This window comes from Leptonotus elevatus, chromosome 13 (assembly GCF_054856555.1).
Source record: "Leptonotus elevatus isolate MCC_2025b chromosome 13, RoL_Lele_1.0, whole genome shotgun sequence".
Classification (NCBI taxonomy): domain Eukaryota; kingdom Metazoa; phylum Chordata; class Actinopteri; order Syngnathiformes; family Syngnathidae; genus Leptonotus; species Leptonotus elevatus.
In genome coordinates this window covers 20786311-20809861 of record NC_141251.1, presented here as the reverse complement: position 1 = coordinate 20809861, position 23551 = coordinate 20786311, and the positions used below count along the sequence as shown (strand labels likewise).

Genomic DNA, 23551 nt, shown 5'->3' with positions numbered 1-23551 from the left:
GTTTCAACTGGTCATTTTGTTGGTTCGTTTTAGGGCTCAACAGGTTTTGTCTGATATAAGCTTCTTCTTTCTTTTTTTTTTTACACATTACATCAGTAGGCATAAAGGGACCAAAAAGTTATTTATTTTAGTGATTATATATATATATATATTTTTTTCTGCCAAATATTGGTAGCATCAGACTAAAAAAATCCTTATTGTTTGGGCCATTGTTAGTTTATACTGAAACAATAATTCACTATGTGCCAAGTGAGGAAATATGTTGCATTTGTTTGTAATAAAATTACACTTAACATCAGTTTATTTGGAACTTCAAACAGATCATTTCAACCATAGAAATGTTTACAGTATGATAATAATATGTCCAGATAGAAGCTAAAGCATTTACATTTGTGAATCCTCCTAATGGTTGTAAAAAAATGGACACTTTGGCAAGTTAGCGTTACCTGTCTGTACCTTCTGTTTAAAACTTAGCTGGTTGCTGGGGGAAAAAAACTAAAGTTCTTTGTCACCATCTTGTTGCAATCATCCTACTTCGCAGACAGTGTCAATTGCATGCAAATTTACATTATTTGCGGCAGGGCTCTGTGCCTATCCCTACCGAGCGTAGTTCTACCACCTGTTCGGTTTTATTTAGATGTGGTGGTTATTCAAAGCATATTGTGTATAAGATTGTGCTTTATGCTTTACTTGTGTGTAGCTACAACTGCATGTGTGTGATCACACTGCAGTGCCTCTGACGTCCGCTTGTTGATTTTCTTGACCTTTCTCTGCCGCCTTCTCCTTCTTGTCGTCGCCGCCCCTGTTAGAAAGCTGGCTTAATAATTGAACGCCCTACTTTTTATTAGACTAAAACATACAGCATCACTCTTCTTACTTCTTCTTGAAGAGTTTCTTGAAGGAGCTCCTAAAGCCTCCCTTGTCCTGCTTGCGGTTCCTTTCGCTGAAGGGCGTGTGGTGGTGGTTCTCCTCCGCCCCCCATGACTGCAAGGCGGTGTCCTGACAGAGGGGCGAGTGCAAAGAGGGGGGAGTGTGTTTACTTTCTTGTCTCAATTAACTAATTTGCTCCCAAAAACTTTCTATTTTAAATAGTGCCATGGTTCCAAAAACATTTATACTTTTTTAATGTTTTTTTGTTTTTGTTTGTGCTAGAGCATACAGAAGGCTTTGATGCAGCCTCTGACCTGAATAGGTCGCTCAAAGCAATGGTAGTTATTACAAAAAACAACGAGTAGAATATAAGAGATCAACCAGAGCCATGTAAAAAGCAAAAAGCTCTTTTCGCCAGTGTTTGCAACAATTTGTGAATGATGAAACTTAGCTATATTCTAATGCTAATTGCTGCAAAATGGAAACGGATACAAATATACTTTTTTTTCCTGATAAAAGGAGAGACTAATCTTTCTTTAGGTAGGTTCCATGTTTTTATAGCAATAGAACATAATGTTCTGTGGGCCAAAATCAATCAAAATCCCATAAAACATCCGGGAGCGAAGGAGGTTGCTTCAGTGAAAATGGCTGGGAGTGAATGAGTTAAACATAACTGACATGAAGGTTATTTTTGCAGGTCACGCTGCTTTCCCACGGACATTTTGAACATTGTTACTGTAGAGCAGTGGAATAGTTCCACCATGACTCAAGTAAGGAAAAGTAGAGATTCCGTGGAGAGAAAAAAATGTGGGCAAGAAAATCCTGCCGTTTCTGAGATTTTCAGTTTGTTAACTAGCATACTCTTTGTGGTTCATGGGAAATGACGTTTGGAATAGACTAAATGGGTTTGTCCTCAAGCGCTCTTTCTTTTCTTTTTTTATCTATGCACTTTTTTTTTTTTTGCTAGGGAGGGTTTAAAAAAAATAAATACATGGATCGATTTCATAATAATAATTAGCTCATCAGCACGCCTGACAACAATCCTGATCTTAAGTATCAGGTGTGTTGGTAGGCGGAAACATCTCAAACTTGCAGGACTCCGGACCTCGAGGAGTACCGCAACCCATTTAGGCGGCAAACTAAATTAACAGGTAGGGGCAAAGTAGCTTTGTACAACATGTACAACAAGCTAATTATTTTTAAATTCCAAATCAATCTGAGACTTTGCACTCTTCCAAATGAATTTCAATTTATGCTGCTGCCGCCTTTCATACAATCCATTACAGTAACATTGCATTAAGACATACAAATGACACAACAAAGCCTTATTGAAACGTAAAACTCATGATGTCAACAAAATGATTTTGTGGCGATTTATCATGCCCCCGTCTGTGCATTGACCCACCATGCCGAGCAGCCCGTGAAGGTCGTCAGTCGGCTTCTCGCCGTCCTTCCTGCTCCCCGGCGAGCTGTGGATCTTGCGAGACGGCGTGGCGCACCCTCTGCTGCCCTGCCGCTCTAGCTTGGCATGGCCACCGTCCATCACCGTGCTGTCCATCTGCAGGCCGTTCAGCGACTGCAAAGGCAGCAAACAAGTCAATGATCTGCCTAGAATCCTACAACTTTAGTACGAGATGAGCTCACCTTGCTTTTTTTGCGCTGGCTGGGTTGAAGGGGGCGTTGGTGAGCGTGGCGCATCAGCACAGCCTCGTCCGGGGAGATGCACCCTCGGTTGGGAAGTTTGTTGTAACCGTTGCCAAAGATATCCCGGCTTGTCGGCGCGTGGCGCGATGGAGTCACGGGAGCTTTGGGACACTTGACAAAGGCGATGTTGATGGAGGAGTCGGACGAGGCCGAGGAGTAGCCGTCGAACGCGGACGCGTCATGGAGGGAACTTCTTTCCTCCTCGTAGAGACACTCCATCCCGGGCGGGTCCGGAGGAAGAAGGAACTCCCCTAAGGCGTCGGCCAGAGCTGAACCCGGCTGGACCTGGCGGAACTCCGAGGGTCTGGAAGGTAGATGATGTTGACCGGGGCGCTCGGATGCTTCGGTTTCAGGGATGCTGCCTAGACCTGGAAGCCAAAAGGTTGGTCAAGTAATTCAAATTTGTAAAAATAAATAACAGGGTTAAGTTAACAAGTTAGTTCAAGTTCGATGCTAGCTAATCAATTTTTCACCACCTCGCACATTGAAAATAAAAAAATATGTAAAAAATAAATTTTTGGTCCTTAACTCTTTGACCGCCAAAAACGTTTAATAACGTTTAGTAAAATCCAAATGAGTGCTGCCAAAGACGTTAAAAGACGTTCACTATGTTTTTTTCTTTTGTCTTTTTTAAATGGGTGGAGGAAAGCCTTGGCAAGCTGTGCTGAAAGTATCAAGCAGGTTGAGTTAGTATAATGCCTATTTTTGGGCACAAGATGGCAGCGATGACTCTTTGGACAAGATCGGGTAGGCGTCAGTAGAAGACGTGAGGCGGAGCTAGAGTGTTGAGGGGAGAATGGCTGAAGAAGCGAAAATGGCGACCGGTTGCAAGCAGCTCACGCTTGAGCATTTTTTTCAAAGACGAAAAGCATTGACCAATGCTAAAGAGCACATTGATGATGATGATGATGATGATGATGATGATGATGATGATGGTGACTCCGAGGTTGACGCCGAAGTTGGAAGCGTTGACGCGGCGGCTTCGATCGCGTCGTAAAGCCGAAAACGGCGGAAAACGAGCACTTCTGCACAGGCGGACGTTCAATCGGACGATGAAGAGTACCCCGAGTCCAATGCATATTCATCGGAGGAGTGGGTACAGTCTGATCACGGAGAAGACACTGGTTCTGGACTACGATGCCACCATGAATGGAGTGGATAAGATGGATCAGAACATCTCTTACCACCCGGTATAGGAACCGAAGGGCATGAGGAAGCCAGACGTAACACCAGGTCACCGTATCATGATCCTGAGAGTAGACTTGATGACAACATGGCCAAACACACACTGCAGTATATACCTGCTACTGCTAATCTGTGCTGCAAATCCTGCTGCGTCCCCTTGCACGCAGGGGAGTTTTACACAATATACCTCACAAAAAGAAAAACTGTAGTTGAAACATCCACACAATTGTAAATAGTACCACAGTTGCACACATTTGTAAATAGTTTGCCAAATTGTTTTGTCAAATTGTTACACTGTTGAATGTAAATATACGTATTTTGCTATCAAAAAACACTTTTTCATTGTTGGTGGTTGTGTTTTACAGAAGCAAAGCACTGTTTAGATGTTTGTGGCATCATTCGTGGAAAAAAAAGGTGTCAAATGCACTAGAGTGCATGAAATAATATCGTTTCACTAAAAGCTTGATTTCTCCGTATTTTGGTCCAAAACAGAGCATTTGGATGAAACTAACCTATTTTCTATTGTTGATTACTGAAGAACGGAATAAGGTAGAAACAAACTTTTTTTTTCTGATGAAAGATGAGAGTTCAATCTTTCTGTGGACCTTGAAAGATCAGTCAAAATGCTTAAATCAGCTGGCACCCACACATCCTCTTTTCTGAAAATGCTTGGCAGTCAAAGAGTTTATAACTTCTACCTTGCACAATAGAAATCAACAGGATTAATAGAACTTACCCATAGAATAAAAGTTTCCTCGGTCACATGCTCAAAAACTATAATAAATAAATAAATAAAAAATAGCACAAAAACCTTGCGAAGTGTGAATTTTACCTGTGGGTTTGTGTTTGCGCGAGTCCACGTCGGGGTTGTAGTAATGCAGCTGAGGCGGCCACTCGGGATCGTAGCAGTTGGATTCAGGCTCCTGCATGCGATCCCGCTCGTGGAAGCGATGGCTGGACTGTATCTGCTCCAGGAGACGTTGCTTGCTGTGTTTGGCCAGTTTAGTGTGCTCACTGTCCACGTTAAATGGCCCCCAAAGAAGAAGAACCTTTGCATTTGTTTTTCCCATAGAATATAAAAAAAAATGCTTCATGTGGAACGTCACGTGACTAAACAAGTTAGTGGACTTCATTTGTATGCTATGAGAACTAGCTTAACTTAACAGGACGATGATATGATGGTTTGGACCCAAAATTGCTAATATTTTGTTTTCATTATGGCTGCTGCTGTTGGACGAAAGGTAAATATATCATTTATAGAAAACCTTTGTTACTGTAGTTAACAAAAGCTAACAAAGTAACCAAAACTAAAATGTAAAAATGACAATCCAAAATACTTAAAAAGCCAAAACTAACGAAAATGTATTTTGTCCCCTCCCTGCTAGTTTTGATTAGCATTACTACTTACTAAGTCTTCGACTTGACTTTAAAGGTCTCATATTATTCAACTTTTCAATATGCTAAAACAGTTCTCAAATGTGTAAAAGATATGTTTGTGACATGAATTTGTCAAAATTGACTTTGGATCTAATGTTTTTGCTGTCCCTAAATCAGCCAAAAAAACGCTCTGTTCAAAACAGCCTGTTTTAGGGGTGTGTCACTTTTATGTAAATAGCTGCACTAGGCTTCACTTCACTTCTCTCTCGAAGGGGCAGTGATTTCAGTCATGGTAGCCACGTGCTAATGTTGTGAATGGAAACGACTAGCCATGGGAGCAGAAGAAAAGAAAAATACAGACACGTCTTTTACACATTTGACAACTATTTTAATATGTAGAAAAGTGGCATAACGTTTTACCAAAATAAATAGCAGCATAACGTTACTACAGAGACTATGTTGTAGTGTTAGTTTGTGATTGTTTAGGCAATGGTTATTTTGCCGTAACGGGCAAATCTCCCGCGAATGTTATTTTGCCGTGAATGTCTCACATTTGCCGTGAATGCTTGTAGACATTTACAAGCGGTTATGAATAACACAAATGTGCACATTTAGGCCACTGCGCGGTCGCAACGTGCAAGCCGTCTCGTCGAGACCACTTAGCGGCCAGTTAGCATCACAAAGTCATGTCAACTTGGTGGCAAGTTGCCAGTCACGTCAAATTAACCACCGTGGATTGTATCTTGACAAAACAATACGCAACCGCATCATATTATCTAACCACCGGCTGCTTTATTATATCTGACTTCTTGTACCCAAACAACTTCCACACGACAAATGTAGCTCCCACTTTAGGCACTAAAAATAGACTAGTAATATGGTAGAAGGTGAACATCTCTTATTAGAAAGGATAGGAAGGAAAGCTAAATCAAAAATGTTAAACTTACATCTTTCCCGTTTGCAGTCGTGTCACACTGTTGGGACCAATTCATTATGTTTAAACGTGTTGCTAATCCAGCTCTGAACAGGCTTTCACTAACAAAACAGTCCTTTGAGAAATGATATCGGTACACGTCCTTTAAACATAAAAGTAATCCACTGTCTTCTCAAAGACTTGGAACGAAGGAAGCAACCACTTTTTCCTGATCAATGTTTCCCCTCTCCACAGAGCATTTGTGAGCAGGGAGAGAAAAAGAAAGACGCAGCCAGCTTTTCAAATTTCAGTGGGCGTGACAAACCTTTACCAGAGGTGGTGCTGCTAACCCGAGGGGGCTGGGTCGAGTGCTCTTACGTGTCTTTTTGACGTCACTAAGTCACGGAAATTTAATCTGCCCGTTTGAAGCACACATTTTAGAAAGGAGGAGAAAGCTAAAGAAGTCACGGATGGACTTTTTTCATACCTGGTTGTATTGTAGACAAGCCGGGGATGCATATTATTGATAGAAAACCCCACTAAAGTGCATTTTCATACAATGGGACCTTTAAGTCAGGACTAGTCTTTGTCTTCCTTTTCTACAATCGTTTCATTACTGGCTACGCTAAGCTAACTTGATAAATCTTTTCTTGCCATCTAGTGGCCTGAAACGGAAATATTGTCGCTGCACTTACAAAACGGTGCTGCTGTGAGGGTAAGGCGATCCTTGAAGACCACCTTCCATGGTCCTCAGAAGCTGCTTCATGGATGACCGGCTGATAGGAGACACGCACATACGTCTATATTTCCTTACGTTACGCTTAGTAGTTGTATATTTGTGCTGACCTCTTGACCTCCTGGCGGTGGTGCATCAGGAGCTCCTGGCTGCGATGGAGGAGGAGGTGCTGCTGACTGGAGAAGCAGTGGAACTGCTGGATGCACACCAGCAGCAGATAGTAGTCTGGGTGTGAGGCCTCTGTCTGCCTCAGCAAGGCCTAAACACAAACGCATGACACAGAAGCGAACCACCTGTGTCTGTTTCCAATCATGCTAAGCTAACTAGTCTCTTCTAAGCAATTGACAAAAATAATAAAGAAAATTAGATAAAAATGTAATTTGTTCATGTAAACAATTGCTGTCAGGCGGAATCTCCAAAACTATTATTTTTAAGGATTTATTTTTAATTGAACAAATTTTTAAGCTTTTGAAACTTTCACATTTTAGATTGTCTAATAATTTATATACAATATAAAAAATAATAACATAAGCAATAAGCAATGGTATCAGTTTTTTGGGGGGGTGGGGGAGGGTGAAATTGAACAAATTTGGGCAGAATTTTAATGCTAAAATATTTCATTCTAATTTTTGATTTTGTTTTATAATTACTCAAATTATAATCAGCAATTGTTAAATAAAATGTACAAATATTGTCTTTTATAAAATGCTTTCTTTTAATAAAGTAATACATTTAAATGTACTTTTTACAATTGATTTAATTAACCAAATATTTAAAGTATATAGTTTTACTTAAGTTATACTAATCAATTAATAAATAAAATAAATTAAAATGTCCAATGCCATCCGTCCTGTGTGAGTAAAATGTTTTTAATAAAATGTTAATTCTTATTTAAAAAAAATTATTTTTTGTAATTAATTGAATTATTTATTTTAACCAATTAAATATATGACAATGTATGCATAATTTAATTGGCATTTTTAATTTTTAATTGTATTTATTTTTTACAATTGATTCATAAGTGAACCAATTATATTTGGAAAAATTAAAAGGGTCAAATAAAATAATTTATTTTATTAAACTATTCTTTTTTTTGTTATTTCTAATGAAGAAATTATTTGATCAAATAAAATGTGTGAATGTAATTTAAATGTATATTATTTACAATAAATAAATTGAAAAAGTTAGGACTAATCCTAAACTAATAGTTTTTTTTGTTTTTTGCACTCACTCACTCACACAAACAAGCCACCTGGAGCCCAGGACCAATCCAGAGTGTAACAACTACCCAGCCTTCCACCCAAAGTTAGCTGGGATAGGCTCTAGTTCACTCTCCACCCAAACAAGGTCAAATACTACAGAATGTGGCTGGATGGAATTAATGAGATAATTAAAAAATGAATGGAAAAGAGGTGACAAGTGTGTTTTTGTCTGTTCTGTGTGTCACCTGCAGCAGCTGCAAATATTCCGGAATCCTCTGCACCGGTTGGAGGAGCAACATGTGCAGGGAGGGTTTGGAATCATCACCCATGATGTCACTCTTGGAGAAGGAGACAACCAATCACAGCAAATGGTTCAGGTTGACCAATCAGAAATATATATAGAGAGGACATACGGACATACTGTCACCAACTCTTGAGCAACAAAAATGTGAAAATAATTGGATAGATACATTTGAGTAAGCCTGTTTTGTTTTCCTTTAAAATGTGAAAATTAGGAAAGAAATAAGGATTCTGTGGTGTGTAGCTCAACCATGATAGGAAGTATGTCCCAAGACTTGTCCATTGATTTTACCATTCAGGGCCTGAGTGTGTTTTACCTCCAGGAAGGCGGAAGATTTGACGGCATTGGAGGCCATCATGCTGACCACAGCCAGGCAATCGGGCAGCTCCTTCAGGTAGGACACGTACAAGTCCAGGAAGTCACTCTGGGGAGGGAAACAGTTCACATTCAAGTCACGTACGCAGTGTACAGTGTTGGCAAGTGGGCCAGCGAGTTGTTTTGGGGACAACGAGGGGGATTGTTTCATGACTGTGCTGGAATGTATTTCTTTATTTTTTGCTGGTCAGGAATTGTGATTGATTAGAAATGGAGAAGATGTGATGGCTGAATTTTGACCTCCTCGCATTCACATCCATTTGGTAATGTTGCTCATGATGATTACTGGCCAACATTTTTTATTTTATTTTTTCTGTTGCATGAGTTTTTATTTTAACTTATTCTAGACCATTTTTGCTCTCTGATTTCAAATCTGCCACCAGTTTTGTTTTGTTTGCTGTATGTTTTTCTTCACATGCAATTGGCGCATTTGATGTTCTTATTAGTGGTATTGTACAGATTAAAAATATATATATTTTCACCCAATACCAGTTTAACTTTTCAGTTTTTTTGCATAGAATTGTTAATATTATTAGATTGTCATAGTTTGACAAAAAAAACTAAAAGAAAAGAAAACTACAGTTTAGAGAAAAAACTAAGGTCAGATTAATTTTCAGCACCCCCAAAATTATGTAAGAACATTTATTTATTCGATTGTTTTATGTACAGTAATTTTATATATATTACTGACCGTACTTAAGTATTCTGTAATTGAAAGAATTAAATAAATAACAGATTAGGCCCAAAAATAAAAAGGCCAGTGTAGTGTTAATTTGTGCCCACATTCCAATTAGCCGTGACACTACCTCTTTGCTGGTGAGCCTCATGAAGATATCTCCCATGATGCCTTGCCACTGACACCTGAGGACACGCTCCTGCAGGGTGTGCAGCAGGTCCAGGTGCTGCTGGATCAGGAACCTCAGAGAGCTGGGAAATGGACTGTTGCCGCCCAGGGAAGGCACGACATCATCAAGTTAGGGGATTTTGGTTGCGCACACGTGATCAGCTTTTGTAAAAAGCGATGCAAACCGATGCAATCATTAGCACAAAAAAAGCCTCTATTGTGCTTTTTGTAAACATGTGCATGGAGGTTTAAGAGCAATTACATTAGCAAGCTACAGTATGTTATTAGATTTGTCCATTTCCTGCCTTCCAATCGCTGTAAACGTTGAATTTAGATCACGGGTGCACACGGAGGTGTGCGAACTGATAATTAAGTCGTCTTTTCACCGTTTGTCCTTTGCAACGAGCGCTTCCGAGCCGTTGAAGGAGATGTTGGCCTTCAGCAGCAGAGACAAGTGGGACACGTAGATCCTCTCGGACTCCAGCAGCTCCAAGGCGGCCTTCTGTCGCAAACCTGCAAAAATAAGGGTCCATCATTATCCTTGTGTTTACCTAATGGAAGTGTAGTTGAGTTTTCTTACTGTTTTCATTGAGGCTGTCGGGCGTTTGCGTGTCCTCTCTACCATTCCTGCTGTCCCCCAACGCCGGACTTCTGGACTGCTGCTCCGAGGTGGATGCTACAACACATTTCATTTGTTTTCATTTTGTTAAAGTTAAGCACAATTTAGTTGCTCACTCTGCGTCGACGTGACGCTCCTCTGCGACTGCGGCGACTCGCCAAAGTAGCGCTGGATGATGCTGAGCTCTGATTGGCCGGGTGCACAGATGCGCTCATCCTCAGATGCGCTCAGAACATCCGACTTGGAGCCCTTCCTGCTTTTGGACCAATCAGAAATATGTGTGTCTCATAGTATTAACTTATTCACTCCCAGCCATTTTCACTGAAGCAACCCCCTTCTCTGTTATACTGGATTTTGACTGATTTTGCAAAGCCCACAGAATATTGTGTTCTATTGCTATAAAAACATGTAACTTACCAAAATAAAGATTAGAGTCTCTTCTTCCATCAGGAATTAAAAAAATATATATATGTTTCCGTTTTTGCAGTCATCAGCATTAGAATACAGCTAAGTTTCATCAATATTCACATTCCTGGTGAAAACACTGTCAAAAAGAGCTTGTTGCAACATAGCCCTGGCTGATCTCTTATACTCTACTGGTCGTTTTTTGTAATAACTACCATTGCTTTAAGCCACCTCTTCATGTCAGAAGCTCTAGCATGAAAAAAACATTTAAAAAGAAATGTATAAATACATTTTTGGTAGTGAAGGACAAAGTATTAAAAAACATATTCCCTTGTCTTCGAGTCTGAATGAGTTAATGAGCATTACAATTTTAGGGCTACCTGTGTGGGACGGTGATGGGGGTCTCTGGCTGCAACTGTTCTAGCTGCTTGATCAGCTCCTGTTGTCTGTTGGACACATCCTGGATGTGGAAGAAGGAAGCGCTCAGCTCCTCCTGCAAATGGAAACAGGTAGATCGTTTTGGGTTATGGAGCTTGAGGTGTGTACTGTAGGTAGAGGTTGAACAGGTTTAGAGCTAGTACAATATGTATTGTAAATCGTACTGGTACTTGATTTATATAGCGCTTTTCCACCTTACATGGCCCTGAAAGCACTTAACATTCGACTACTCATTCACCTACTGGTGTTGCAGCATCAGGAGCAACTGGGGGTTCAGTCTCTTGCTCAAAGATACTTCGACGTGGTCACAATGGCATGGGATCGAACCCACAACTTCTGGTTTATGACTTGTTGACTTGTCGAGCAACTCAAGTTGCAAGTTGTGGTGACAGTGGACAAGATTGTGGACAAGTCCATTGCTGGAGCTTTCCATGCAAGCCGCCAACCCGCTCACTCGACCAATGAAAGGCAGTTTGCAACGGTGGAGTACAACCCTAGACACGCTCAGGACCACCCCCTCATTTGAATAACATTTCGTCCTGGCAGAGCGTCTGCAACATGAAATAAATAAATGTGAGAGCAGAGCGTTTTTACTTATTGGTTGATATTTAATTATTTTTATGTATTTATTATGATTTTTATTTTTTAATCTTGTTTGTTTTTATTTCCATGTTTATTCACTTTTTGGATTTGATCTTTTAATTATATTTTTTATATCCGTTTTTATTTTCACTTTTAGTCATTTAGTTATTTATCTAGTCATTTATTCATTTTTAATTTTGGCAGTTTTGGTCCTCCATACTGGTTTGCGATATGACCGCTCGACCACTGAACCACGCCGCCCCCGTAGAAGGTAAACTAAAGTTAGGGCAAGGTTGGTTGGTGTGTTGGGAGGGAGGGAGGTAGACAGAAATCAGGATGAGGTAAGTAGGAGCTAGTTAGGTTGTTGGTTGATTGGTAAGTGGAATGATAGATAGGAGTTGGTGCTCGGTAGGCAGGTAGGAAAGTTGGTATAGGTAAGTAGGAAGGTAGAGGAGTTGTGTAGAGTAGACAGGTAGACAATAAAAAGAGCTTTGTAGGTAGGCAAGTCGGTCAGAAAGTAGACTAAAGTTAGGGATAAGTAGGTAGATTAATTGGTTAAAAAGAGATATACAAGTAGGTAGGCACTGTTAGTCAGGGAGAGTCGAGGTTCTGTATTTTAATGTCTAAAATAGCTGTCTTTCTGTCTAATATATTACATTACTATGCTGCCTCCATTCAGTCAGATGTTCCTCATTATAGGCTGCTGATGCTTTCCACCACCATCATTCAGGAATACATTCATGTGTGTGTGTATTGGGTCAGGGGTGGTCGCTTCATAATGTTTCCAGCACCTTGAAAGTGTTGAGCAAGTTCTTGAGGCCCATAATCTTATCATCCACGTCGGTCTGGTGGGCCTGCAGACTCTCCTCCAGCCGTAGGTCCTTCTGGCGCAGCTCGCACAGCTCCGCCAGGGAGACGTGGAGCCCCTCACGTAGCTCCGCCACCAGACCCTGCAGCTGTGTGGTTAAAATGTCATTGATTGGTTACACTTTTTATAGTTGGTTAGTGGATGCCACGTGAAGCACTTTGGAATCTGGCTCTCCCCCACTATATATCTTGGCCTTCATATAGTAAGCTGGCGTGGCTACTTTAGAGTGCCTCATTGTTGCCCTTGAGTGTGCGCACATCACGTAGTGAATGACAGAATAGTGAGGAAGGGGAGTTTATTTAATTGATTTATTTATATATTTTTAAAGTCTGACTTGACAGCCACATGTAGACCGGAATTTATACTAGCGTTTAGAGAACCTTGTTAGCTGTGAGTGTTTTACAGAGAAAAGGTGAAACGGCAAGGTAAAACACAAAAAAAAATGTTTATCATCTGACATGACAGCCTGTGTATGACAAGTGCTTTGCACTGGCATGGCCTCTTTAGAGTGCCTCATTGTCGCGGAATGGTACAGCTCCGAGATGACCTGGTGGGATATATTCCAGCTACCAGAGGCTTTAAATGGATTTATTTTATTTTGTTTTCGGCATGCACACAGTGTTTCAAAGCGTTGAGATAAAGGTGCCCCCCCCCCCTCCTCCCCCCAACACCATTTTCATGCTTCATTTATATTCTTGACAATTATTTGAATCATTTGTGTTTGGCAAGATTGTTAACAACACTCCTTTCTGTGGTGTGTCAAATTTGCAAGACAATTATTGATGCATCATGCATTGTAACTACTGTATAGCATGAACACACAACTAATGTTTGAGCTTTCAGGTGCACCAGACATCAAACTGATAGCTTTGGGTGAAAAAAAGAAAAGAAAGAACACATGCCTCCCGCCTGATGCCTCTCACATGACCCACACAGAGATGAAAAGATGGTGGACAGAAAGAGCGAGCAAAGAGAAAAGTCAACGTGACCCAGGCAAGAAACCGAACACGTGTATTGAACTTTATGTTGTCTGAACATTAGGACATTCAAATTCCTGCTTAGTTTTGACTGGCACTCTCAACAGTGTGTTTATTATTGTAGTTTTACATCAGACTGCTGCATTAAAACTGTTTTCGTACTGAGGGCCTTTAAAGGGGAAGTCAACCTAAAAAAAAAACTTTGACAAAAGGATGTTCTAAGCAGCCCCACTAGTCTAAACAATGTAAATATGGTATTCTGGTTAATATTGCAATATCAAAAGGCAGCCATTTTGCCACTTGCTGTGGACTGAAGATGACATCACAGTTGCTCAGGGCGCAAGTAACAACCAATCATAGCTCAGCTTCAGAAAACAGGTGAGCTGTGATTGGTCATTGCCTCAGCTCTGAGCAACTGTGATGTAATCTTCAGTTGACAGCAAGTGGAAAAATGTCTGCTCCCTGAGATGGATAAAAACGTCTGGCTTTTTCTTCATAACTTATATTCCACAAATTAATATGAATCACAATGTCATGTTTAGATTAGCGAGGTCACATATAACATATTGTAGCCAATAAATATTTAAGATTGACTTCCCCTTTAAGATTGAGACGGAAACTCAGGACTGAAGTCCACCCACTGATTGCTTAATTAAGTTTCATGCTAAACTGGTGTATTTTAATAGAATTCTAGTTGTGAGTTGATTATATCAAGCTTTTTAACATAAAATTAATGTAAACAGTTAGCAGCATAATTCAGAGACTCTTACCTGAGCTACCTCCATGTTAGCATCCTGCACACTTTTGTCTTCTTCTTTATCTGGATAGATAAAACACATTAAACAGTTCCGAAGCCACTCACTATTGACCATTTGCACGACATCACGTGATCGCGTGACTGCTCTATGATGGACGGCGGAAGGAAATTATTGTTGAATGGAAGTGAACGTGACCCTGAGCGACTAAGCGACTGTTATTTTACAAATTAAAAGTTATTATTGCCCATAGAGCCATGGAATCTATTACTTCAACCAAAGTTCGCCTGTCAGTCAAAGTCGGGACTCAAAGGGCGCAATATTTATTTAAGTTGGAGATCGCTAGTTTGAAAACAGCCCCTTACCTTCTGTTGCCTGCTGTTTTTATCAAGTAACACAAATTGCCAACTTTGCCGCAGTGCACCACCTATAACATTATGTAGTCAATGCCGTCTCTTCTCCTTACACCGGGGCTGATTCAAAAGCTTGTCGCTGGCTGAGTCTCTGGGACGAGATGCTACGCTCACACCGGGGGACAATATACCTTGTAATGCAAAGGTAAAACTTGCTTATCATGCTAACTGACTTATTTTTAAATAGTCCATTCTATAATGAAACGCTGTGATGATGTTATGTGACTACGCTTACTAGCATGAAACTAATGACTATCGTAGTGGCAAGCTATGCGGTATTTTCATGAATATGACTCCGGCTCCAGAGTGAAAAACTCCAAGCACAAAGACGAAATCCCCCATTATTAAACAGTCAAATGCACTTAATAGATTTGAAGAAAGTGCATTTTAAAACTAAGCTGTGTGTTCGTGCAGTTGGAGTGGACGCTAACTATCTGGCTCGTTAATGTGATTTGAAACACGCAATTCGACACCTCTGTTACAATCTTTGTTAGAGTGTACGCTTACTAGTAAAATGTATAAACATTTGTCTACTAATTACAACATTTATTTACTAACCTCGCAAAAAATGATCGCTGCAAATCTGTGAATACTTTGTGAGCTGCCAGTCTTTTCTTTTGATTGCTGGTATCAATCAACGTCTTTTGTCTTCATTAGTAGGTATGCGATAAAAAGCAACATTTAGTTTACTCTTTTGTCTGTCTGTACAACCGACCGCAAAGAAAGATATGACCATTTTATAAGATAATCGATTAGATAAAGGGCTTTACGCTGTACGAGATTCAATGGTTACATTACAGGCAAATGGCTCTTTTGCCGTCCAGTGTCCCGTAGGGGGCGTTCCCAAGAGGGCTGTGACGTCACGTGCAAAAGGTCAATAGCAAATACTTTACAAACGTTTTTGTATTTTGATTGAATTTTGTAGTAGCCACAAAATAGCAGTAAAGCACATTTGTTTCTATTAGACAATGCTATGGCTTGACTAGATGAGGCTCTTCCCTTCAGTTCAACATGGGTGATTGACACAAAGATTCCACCAGAGGGCGCCAAACTATAATATTTTAATGAAATGGTGCCTCGTGGCAGAGGCACTGTACTCCACTCAACTTCACAACAAGCTGAATTTTGGCAGATGGTGAACAATTCTTCAAAAAAAAAAAGTTTATTCTGTAACTAGCTAGCTTGATGCTAAACTCAATGCAAAATGTCATAGACAGGCTAAGGAAAGCATTGATGTAGTTGTTATAACCCCTTAAGCAATAGATTTTTTTATGATAGAATGCTATTTTCATTATTAAAAAACACATTACAACTGTATTAGACATGGCTTTGGTCTGATCAGAGTGAAAATCGGAGGATACACTCTAAAAACAGTTGGGTCAAAAATAACCCAAATTGGGTCTTTTTTAGTTATTTAACCCAAAAAATTGGGGCAAACGAATAACCGACAAAACAACCCCAAAACGGGTTATTATAATTGGGTTAATAGTTTTGTAAAAAGTTGGGTGAAATTATTATTATTAACTTTTTGGGTTGATTAAATAATCCAATTGAATTGGGTCAAAAATGAGCTGACCCAGCTTTTCGGGTTATTAAATGCAAAAAAGCTGGGCCAAATTTAATTGATAACCCACGAAGCGACCCAATTTTTTTTAGGTTGTTTGTGCGATATTCATTTGGCTCAACTTTTTAGTTAATTGAATAACCTAATTGAATTGTGTCAAAAATGATTCAAACCAACTTTTTGAGCTATTTAACCCAACAGCTTGGGTCTAATTAAATTATCAACCCTCAAAGCAACCCATTTTGGGCGGGATGTTTGTGGGTTTTTTGTTTGACCCCACTTTTTGGGTTAATTAAATACCACAAAAAAGTTGGGTCGGTCCCTTTTTGTACCAATTTGGGTTATTTTTGACCCAAATTTTTTTTCAGAGCGAATGGTCTAAAAAAATATCTGTGAAATTGGCCGATCTGCGAACATGGGGTGGGGTTGGATGTTGGGGGGGTTCACTCTCATAAAAATAATAGATGCATACTTGGAAGTACACGTCATTCTTCTTCATGCGTCATTCATACATATTCATGAGTCGGGAAAGTGCCATTTGTGCACAATTAATGTGTTTTGCGACATGCAACGTGACATTATCCTCACAACAGCCTCGCTTTGTCCCTTGAATGTCAAAGGTGAGCGGCGCTGTGTGAAATACACGCTCAGCATTGACAATAAACACACGAGCCTGGACTGAAGGCACAGAAATGTAACTTTGCTGTCATGTGAACAGACGCACAAGAAGGGACACACTGTTGCTAAAAGGGTGCCAAGGAGTGATTACACTAGAAAACAAAACATTCCAGCAATTTACAGTATCACTGAAATATACACCATGGAAGAGAAAGAGAGACGATTGTCAAAGAGTAATGGATAGATTAAACCCTATTCCCTCACCTTCTAAGTAATAAAAGCAATTTGTGTACAATATATAATTTATTCATGTTGTAAAATGCGAGGTGGACTAGTCTAAAGTACAATGCCATTAAACGAAAGGCACAAAAAGCAGAACATTTGACTTTTCATTATATCACCATCACTTAAGTCAAAATTTGACTTTTTGAACAACAGACAATTTGCAGTTTCATGTTAGGAAATTGTTCATTGGGAACCCTGCGATTTCCATTAAATTATTAAACATCAAAAAAATATGAGATCATATCAACTAAATACTATTAGGATGGCCTTTTTCTTGAAAAAAAATCATTATTTAAAGATAATGAAATACTTTTCAGAGAATGTTTGAACTTGTGTTTAGTTGTTAAAACACTGTTTCTGGGCAGTGGTTTACATCTGTGTTGTATGGTATAGAGTATTTTCGTACATTTACCGTTTAAATTTTTAAATGTGCTATTTTCCTGCGAATTGCTGCATTCCTGTGAATTTCCTTGTCTCAGCTGCCTATTTGGGAAAGTTTTGCTTTCCTAGGAACTTAGATTTTTGTTATATACATTCTGAGCTCTACTTCACAACTGTGTTGCATGACAGTCTATTTGGGAATGATTGATAAATGCTTAAAAATTTGGCTTTCTTGTGAATTTGTATTTAGTTATATCAGCACTGTTTGTGAGAAGTGCTTCACTTCTGTGTTGCATGGTGATCTACTTGGTATCATTTAGCATTTAAACGCTTTCACTGAACTTGTATTAATGAGCACTGATTCTGAGATAAGGGACTTGCAGTCAGGTTAAACAAATGAGGCAGTGCTGCTTTCTGTTGTCCCTTCACCTCCATGATAACTCATGATTACATTAAATTATGTTCCATTTTAGTTCTATAGTCCATGCCTTACGATTTTCTTTTAAATCGAAAAATTTTCACTGATTTCATCATGAAAATAGGTGAATGTGCATATTTCCTGTTCGAATGCATGGGGAAGAAGTGAAGTACGCATACAGGTTCTGTATATAATAATAATAATAAGAAAAACTAATAACTAATTGTTATTATTATTATTATTGTAATTTATTATTATTATTATTGTAATTTATTATTATTATTATTATTATTATTATTATAACAATAATAACAAAAATTTATTTTTATACATGTACGTACAAGTTCTGTATACAGTGTTCCCTCACTATAACGCGGTTCACGCAGATTTTTTTTGTACAAATTTGCATGCTTTTTTTTTTACAGTAATCTACTACTTCTTTTATAAAATTTATGATGGTTTGAGCATTGAGAATGTTTAAACAAGAGAGAAATGTGAGAAAATGTAAATGCCTCAATGAGAAAAGGGTGTAAACTGTGTGGAGAGGGGTTTTAGAACCTTACAACATTTAGAATAAATTTAAAACATAAAGCTAACTACTCTGCGGATTTCCTTTTATTGGAATCTAAACCCAGCGGAAAACACAAGAACACTGTATAATAATAATAATAATAATAATAATAATAATAACAAATTATCGTTATTAAAATTATTGTTATTATTATTAAGGAAATAATTAATTAATGTAATTATAATAGTAATTTTAATAACGATAATTTGTTATTATTATTATTATTATCAGTGGTCCTCACTGCACGTCACTCTCTGAGACCTGTCCTCACACTTTTGTTGCATGCTTTTGGGCAATTTTATTTCATATTTTAAGCACAACAATTGTGTTTACTAAACTGAAAAATGAACAATAATATTGTGACGTGCCTTGATTAATTGATTATTTCAGCTTGTTATAATTATTTTTTAAATGCTTTTTTTTATCATAACATGCACCTGACAGTTTTACAAATGCACTTTTTGTCTCAAGGTCCATATTCTACATCTCAATCAAAGACTGTATTGTGATATACCTTACTGCAGATTCAACTCCTCTTTTCCCCCTTTTCAAAATGACTTGCCTCAAAATAGTTATTTCTTACATTTTATGTGTGGCGACACATCTTCCGTGTGATCCTGAGCTCTTCGTGGACTGTCCTCCATGTTTTAATCCTTGTGGTGGCGTCCAATGGATGCTCGTGTTGACACTTCTTGTGAAGAACGAGAAGAACATGAAGAAGATGATGATGATGATTAAGTGGTGGGCCTGCATTCATGTCCCTCCCCTGCAAACAGCATGCGAGTCCTGTGATTTGTCTTGTGCACACAAACGGGTCCTTGTTTGAGTTGAGGCCGTGCAGACAGACGTCACAGCCTCACACTGTACACCAAATCGCCAAAGTTTGCTGCTCAGAGGTGACACTTTTGCTCCATCAATCAGCATAACACATTAGAAATGTTTTGTTTGTTTATTTTTAAAGGAAATATTTAAATTTTTGTCATGGTTTTTGTTTCTATTTGTTTTAATCTCTTCTTTTTTTTTTTTTTTTTTTTAAAGCATCTTCAAACTGTTTATTGCCACTCACAGTTTGTCAGCTAACTTAATGCTAACACATAATGGAAAGTGTCATCGTGTGTTGGTGGTGTTATTACAAAAAAAATGTGTTGGTGTTTTGGGAGGCTGGGACGGATTATTAGCAATTCCATTAATTTTAATGGGGAAAGATGATTTTAATTACAAGCCTTGTATCGCAAGTCACCACTGTTGTCACTATTTCATGTTGTGTAAATGACATCTGAACCATTTGGTGGAGACTTACAGTTTAGAAACCATTGATTTTGTTGTTATTTGTTTTATTTATTTAGCTGTCTAAAGGATATACAGATCACTAATACTTGCAGAAAAAAAAATTCTAGTGAAAGTAGAAGTAATAATTCAACTACTTCTGTACAAGTAAAACAAAAAAAAGAAGAAGGATAAACTGAAATATTGTGATTATGTACATGTTTATGTGCGTGTGTTGCATTCAAACATGCTGACATGCTGACATTACATAAGCAGGAAGTAAACACAGAAGACTTCTTTTCACTTCTTCCTTCCATTTTGCTTCCTTCTATCTTCTCTCCCCCTCGTGTCATCATTGTATGCTCCTTTTCTTCATTCCTCCCTCTGTCCTCCCATTTATTTCCTTAAAACGAAAGTTACGACCGTAACTACGGTTCTATGAGTCCCGGACAACCACCAGATGGCGGTGCTCCAAGCACTGAATGTTATCTGCGCATGCGCGAAGGGAACATTCAGTGCTTGGAGCACCGCCATCTGGCGGTCGTGAAGGACGAAATAGAACCCACTTGGCCTTGTTCCCTTCTTCTTTCCTTCCTTCCTTTTCGTCCCTTTATTCCATCCTTTTTCTTTCCTCCTTATTTGAATATGTGAGGACTTCTGATGGTCACCATTGTGTAATACATCTTTCCACGCTGTGTATGTGTGTAGGAGGAAGGCTGAGTGTTTCCTCTACTGTTGGCATCCCCACGTATGTCGGGAAAAAAAAAAAAAAAAAACGAAGCGTGAAATGTGTTTGCATGTTATCTTCCACTGGCGCTATATGATGAGGTCACACTACCACCACCCTCTCACATTTGCACTGTGTGTTTGCTCCACACCGCATCTGCATCCTTTGCTACACAGGTGCAAACAGTCTGTACATGTGTGGCATGTGTGTGCGTGATCACATTAAATAAACACGCACATGAACACCTGTGGCATGGCAAACATATGATGGGAGGAAAGGCATGTTGGCATGCAGCTTCCTGTGCACGATGTTACACTACAGGACAATTTTTATTATTGCATTGACATTTTGCCTTTTGTGCAGGATATGAATGCAGTTTAGACAGAAAAATGCGTATAATTAATAAATATTTGGTATGGACATATGTGTGGGAATGTTGGACAATTTGTCTTTTTAAGGCTTTACTGAATGAAAAGATATATAAATGTGGAATTATATTGGAAAATATGCAATGATATTAAAATATATAGAATGGTGTAAAATGATCCTGATTTTTTTATTTTTTTATTGTGTGTATCTGTGTATTTTTTGTGGGGCACGGAATTTTTTTGGTATGTTGAAAATCAATGTGAATTGAATGAGTGGAACTTTTTGAATTTTTAATAGGAATAACATGAATCTGTTGAATGTGCCATTAAAAATGAATAAAGATTTATTTGATTTTATTTGGAAAAATAGGGAATTTTTTGCATGTATTGTAATAGTAAAAATGTTAAATTTTTTGGTCAATGGGATTTTTGGCAAATTAAAAATCATTCCCAAGCTGAATTGAATATGTTGAATGATTTAAATTTCAAATTGGAACGATGTAACTGTGTAATGTTGACTGTGCCATTGGAATGAATGACAAAAAAAAAATCTATGCAGGAAACTTGAGTGTAAAATTTTTAATTTTAGGAATACGATTCATATTTGGGTTGAGAAAAATACAAGCTCCCATGACGTACATTTTAGGAATATGTTGAAATCGGAATGAGGTGAATTGGATGAATTATGTGGAAGGAGATGCACATCAAAACATGTGAAAAAAGACCTGAAAATTAGCACAAATAATTAAAATTTTATAATGTGCATGTCATTTTTTGTTACTAAGACAAAAAAAGTAACATACTGTGAATCCTAATGTGCATTGTTATCTTTGTAGTGGCACAATTACATATTTTCTGCGTCTTTTGTTTTGTGGCTGACAAGCAAACCGCCAAATTTCTTTTCTCCACGTCTAGAATATGAAATATGTCAAAACCACACGACCTTTCACACCCTTCAGACCGTAACCTTTCCAGTCTTCCCTCACACCCCTGCACAACAACAACACACGCACACACATAAATATTGTTGGTAAGATTACACAAAATTAATCTAGTGAATATATGTAATGTTCCCATAACTTAACATAACATTAAACACTTTAGAAATATTAGAGTATACTGTGGTATATTTTGTGTTCGTTTGACATCATGCATTTGTGTGTTTTGCCCCCTGTGAGCTTCTTCGGATACGTTGATGTAGAGAACTTTGCTTTTGCCGCCCCTTGTAAAAATGGTGTGCGTTTACTGTATGCATTCCATTAGGCATCAACCTTCCGTTTTTTTAATTTACCTTTTTATGTTTGGGTGATGGAATTTTTTCCGTTCTTTTCTGTCTTCAATTCCGCTTATCTGGGGTCGGTTCGCGGGGGCAGCAGCTTTAGCAGGGAAGCCCTGACTTCCCTCTCCCCAGCCACTTCAGCCAGCTCCTCCGACGGGATCTCAAGGCGTTCCCAGGCCAGCCGAGAGACGTAGTCTCTCCAGCGTGTCCTGGGTCGTCCCCGGGGCCTCCCGCCGGTAGGACATGCCCGGAACACCTCCCAAGGGAGGCGTCCAGGAGGCATCCGAACCAGATGCCCGAGCCACCTCAACTGGTTCCTCTCAACGCGGAGGAATAGCGGCTCGATGCTGAGTCACTCCCGGATGACCGACCTTCTCACCCTATCTCTAAGGGAGAGCTACCCTGCGGAGGAAACTCATTTCGGCCGCTTGTATCCGGGATCTTGTTCTTTCGGTCTCGACCCACAGCTCGTGACCATAGGTGAGGGCAGGAACGTAGATCAACCGGTAAATCGAGAGCTTTGCCTTTTGGCTCCGCTCCTTCTTCACCACAACGGACCGATACAGCGTCCGCATCACTGCAGACGCTGCACCGATCCGCCTGTCGATCTCCCGCTCTAACCTACCCTCACTCGTGTATAAGACCCCAAGATACTTGAACTCCTCCACTTGGGGCAGGATCTCATCCCCGACCCGCAGAGGGCACTCCACCCTTTTCCGACTGAGGACCATGGTCTCGGATTTGGAGGTGCTGATCCTCATCCCAACTGGATCACACTCAGCTGCGAACCGCTCCAGTGAGAGCTGGAGATCACGGCTTGAAGAAGCCAATAGCCCCACATCATCTGCAAAAAGCAGAGATGCAATGTTGAGGCCACCAAACCGGACCCCCTCAACGCTTCGGCTACGCCTAGAAATTCTGTCCATAAAAGTTATGAACAGAATCGGTGACAAAGGGCAACCTTGGCGGAGTCCAACCCTCACAGGAAACAAATTTGACTTACTGCCGGCAATGCGGAACAAACTCTGACATCGGTCGTACAGGGACCGAATAGCCCGTATCAGGGGGCTCGGTACCCCATACTCCCGAAGCACCACCCACAGGACTCCCCGAGGGACACGTTCAAACGCCTTCTCCAAGTCCACAAAGCACATGTGGACTGGTTGGGCGAACTCCCACGCACCCTCGAGGACCCTGCTGAGGGTGTAGAGCTGGTCCACTGTTCCACGGCCGTGACGAAAACCACACTGCTCCTCCTGAATCCGAGATTCGACTTCCAGACGGACCCTCCTCTCGAGCACCCCTGAATAGACCTTACCTGGGAGGCTGAGGAATGTGATCCCTCTAAAGTTGGAACACACCCTCCGGTCCCCCTTTTTAAAAAGGGGAACCGCCACCCCGGTGTGCCAATCCAGAGGCACTGTCCCTGATGTCCACGCGATGTTAAAGAGACGTGTCAACCACAACAGCCCCACAACATCCAGAGCCTTTAGGAACTCCGGGCGGATCT

General features: G+C 39.8%; 1 protein-coding gene across 2 annotated transcripts; it reads right to left on the bottom strand.

The window, feature by feature from the left end:
- Window positions 1-283: 283 nt before the first annotated feature.
- On the bottom strand, window positions 284-22316 carry arhgef33 (Rho guanine nucleotide exchange factor (GEF) 33). Of its 2 annotated transcripts, none has more exons than XM_086093436.1 (18): window positions 22054-22316; window positions 18985-19167; window positions 14167-14216; window positions 12343-12507; window positions 10912-11024; window positions 10243-10382; window positions 10088-10183; window positions 9894-10020; window positions 9470-9602; window positions 8605-8712; window positions 8233-8325; window positions 6896-7044; window positions 6745-6825; window positions 4592-4773; window positions 2515-2942; window positions 2276-2446; window positions 878-999; window positions 284-802 (listed from the first exon to the last, which is right to left on the bottom strand). In XM_086093436.1, the coding sequence occupies exons 2-18, from the start codon at window positions 19043-19045 to the stop codon at window positions 721-723; spliced, it is 2301 nt and encodes a 766-aa protein (XP_085949562.1). In that variant the 5' UTR covers window positions 19046-19167; window positions 22054-22316; the 3' UTR covers window positions 284-720. The 2 variants fall into 2 exon arrangements, with proteins under 2 accessions (XP_085949562.1, XP_085949563.1); XM_086093437.1 differs by having other exon boundaries at window positions 10243-10379.
- Between the last annotated feature and the right edge of the window lie 1235 nt (window positions 22317-23551).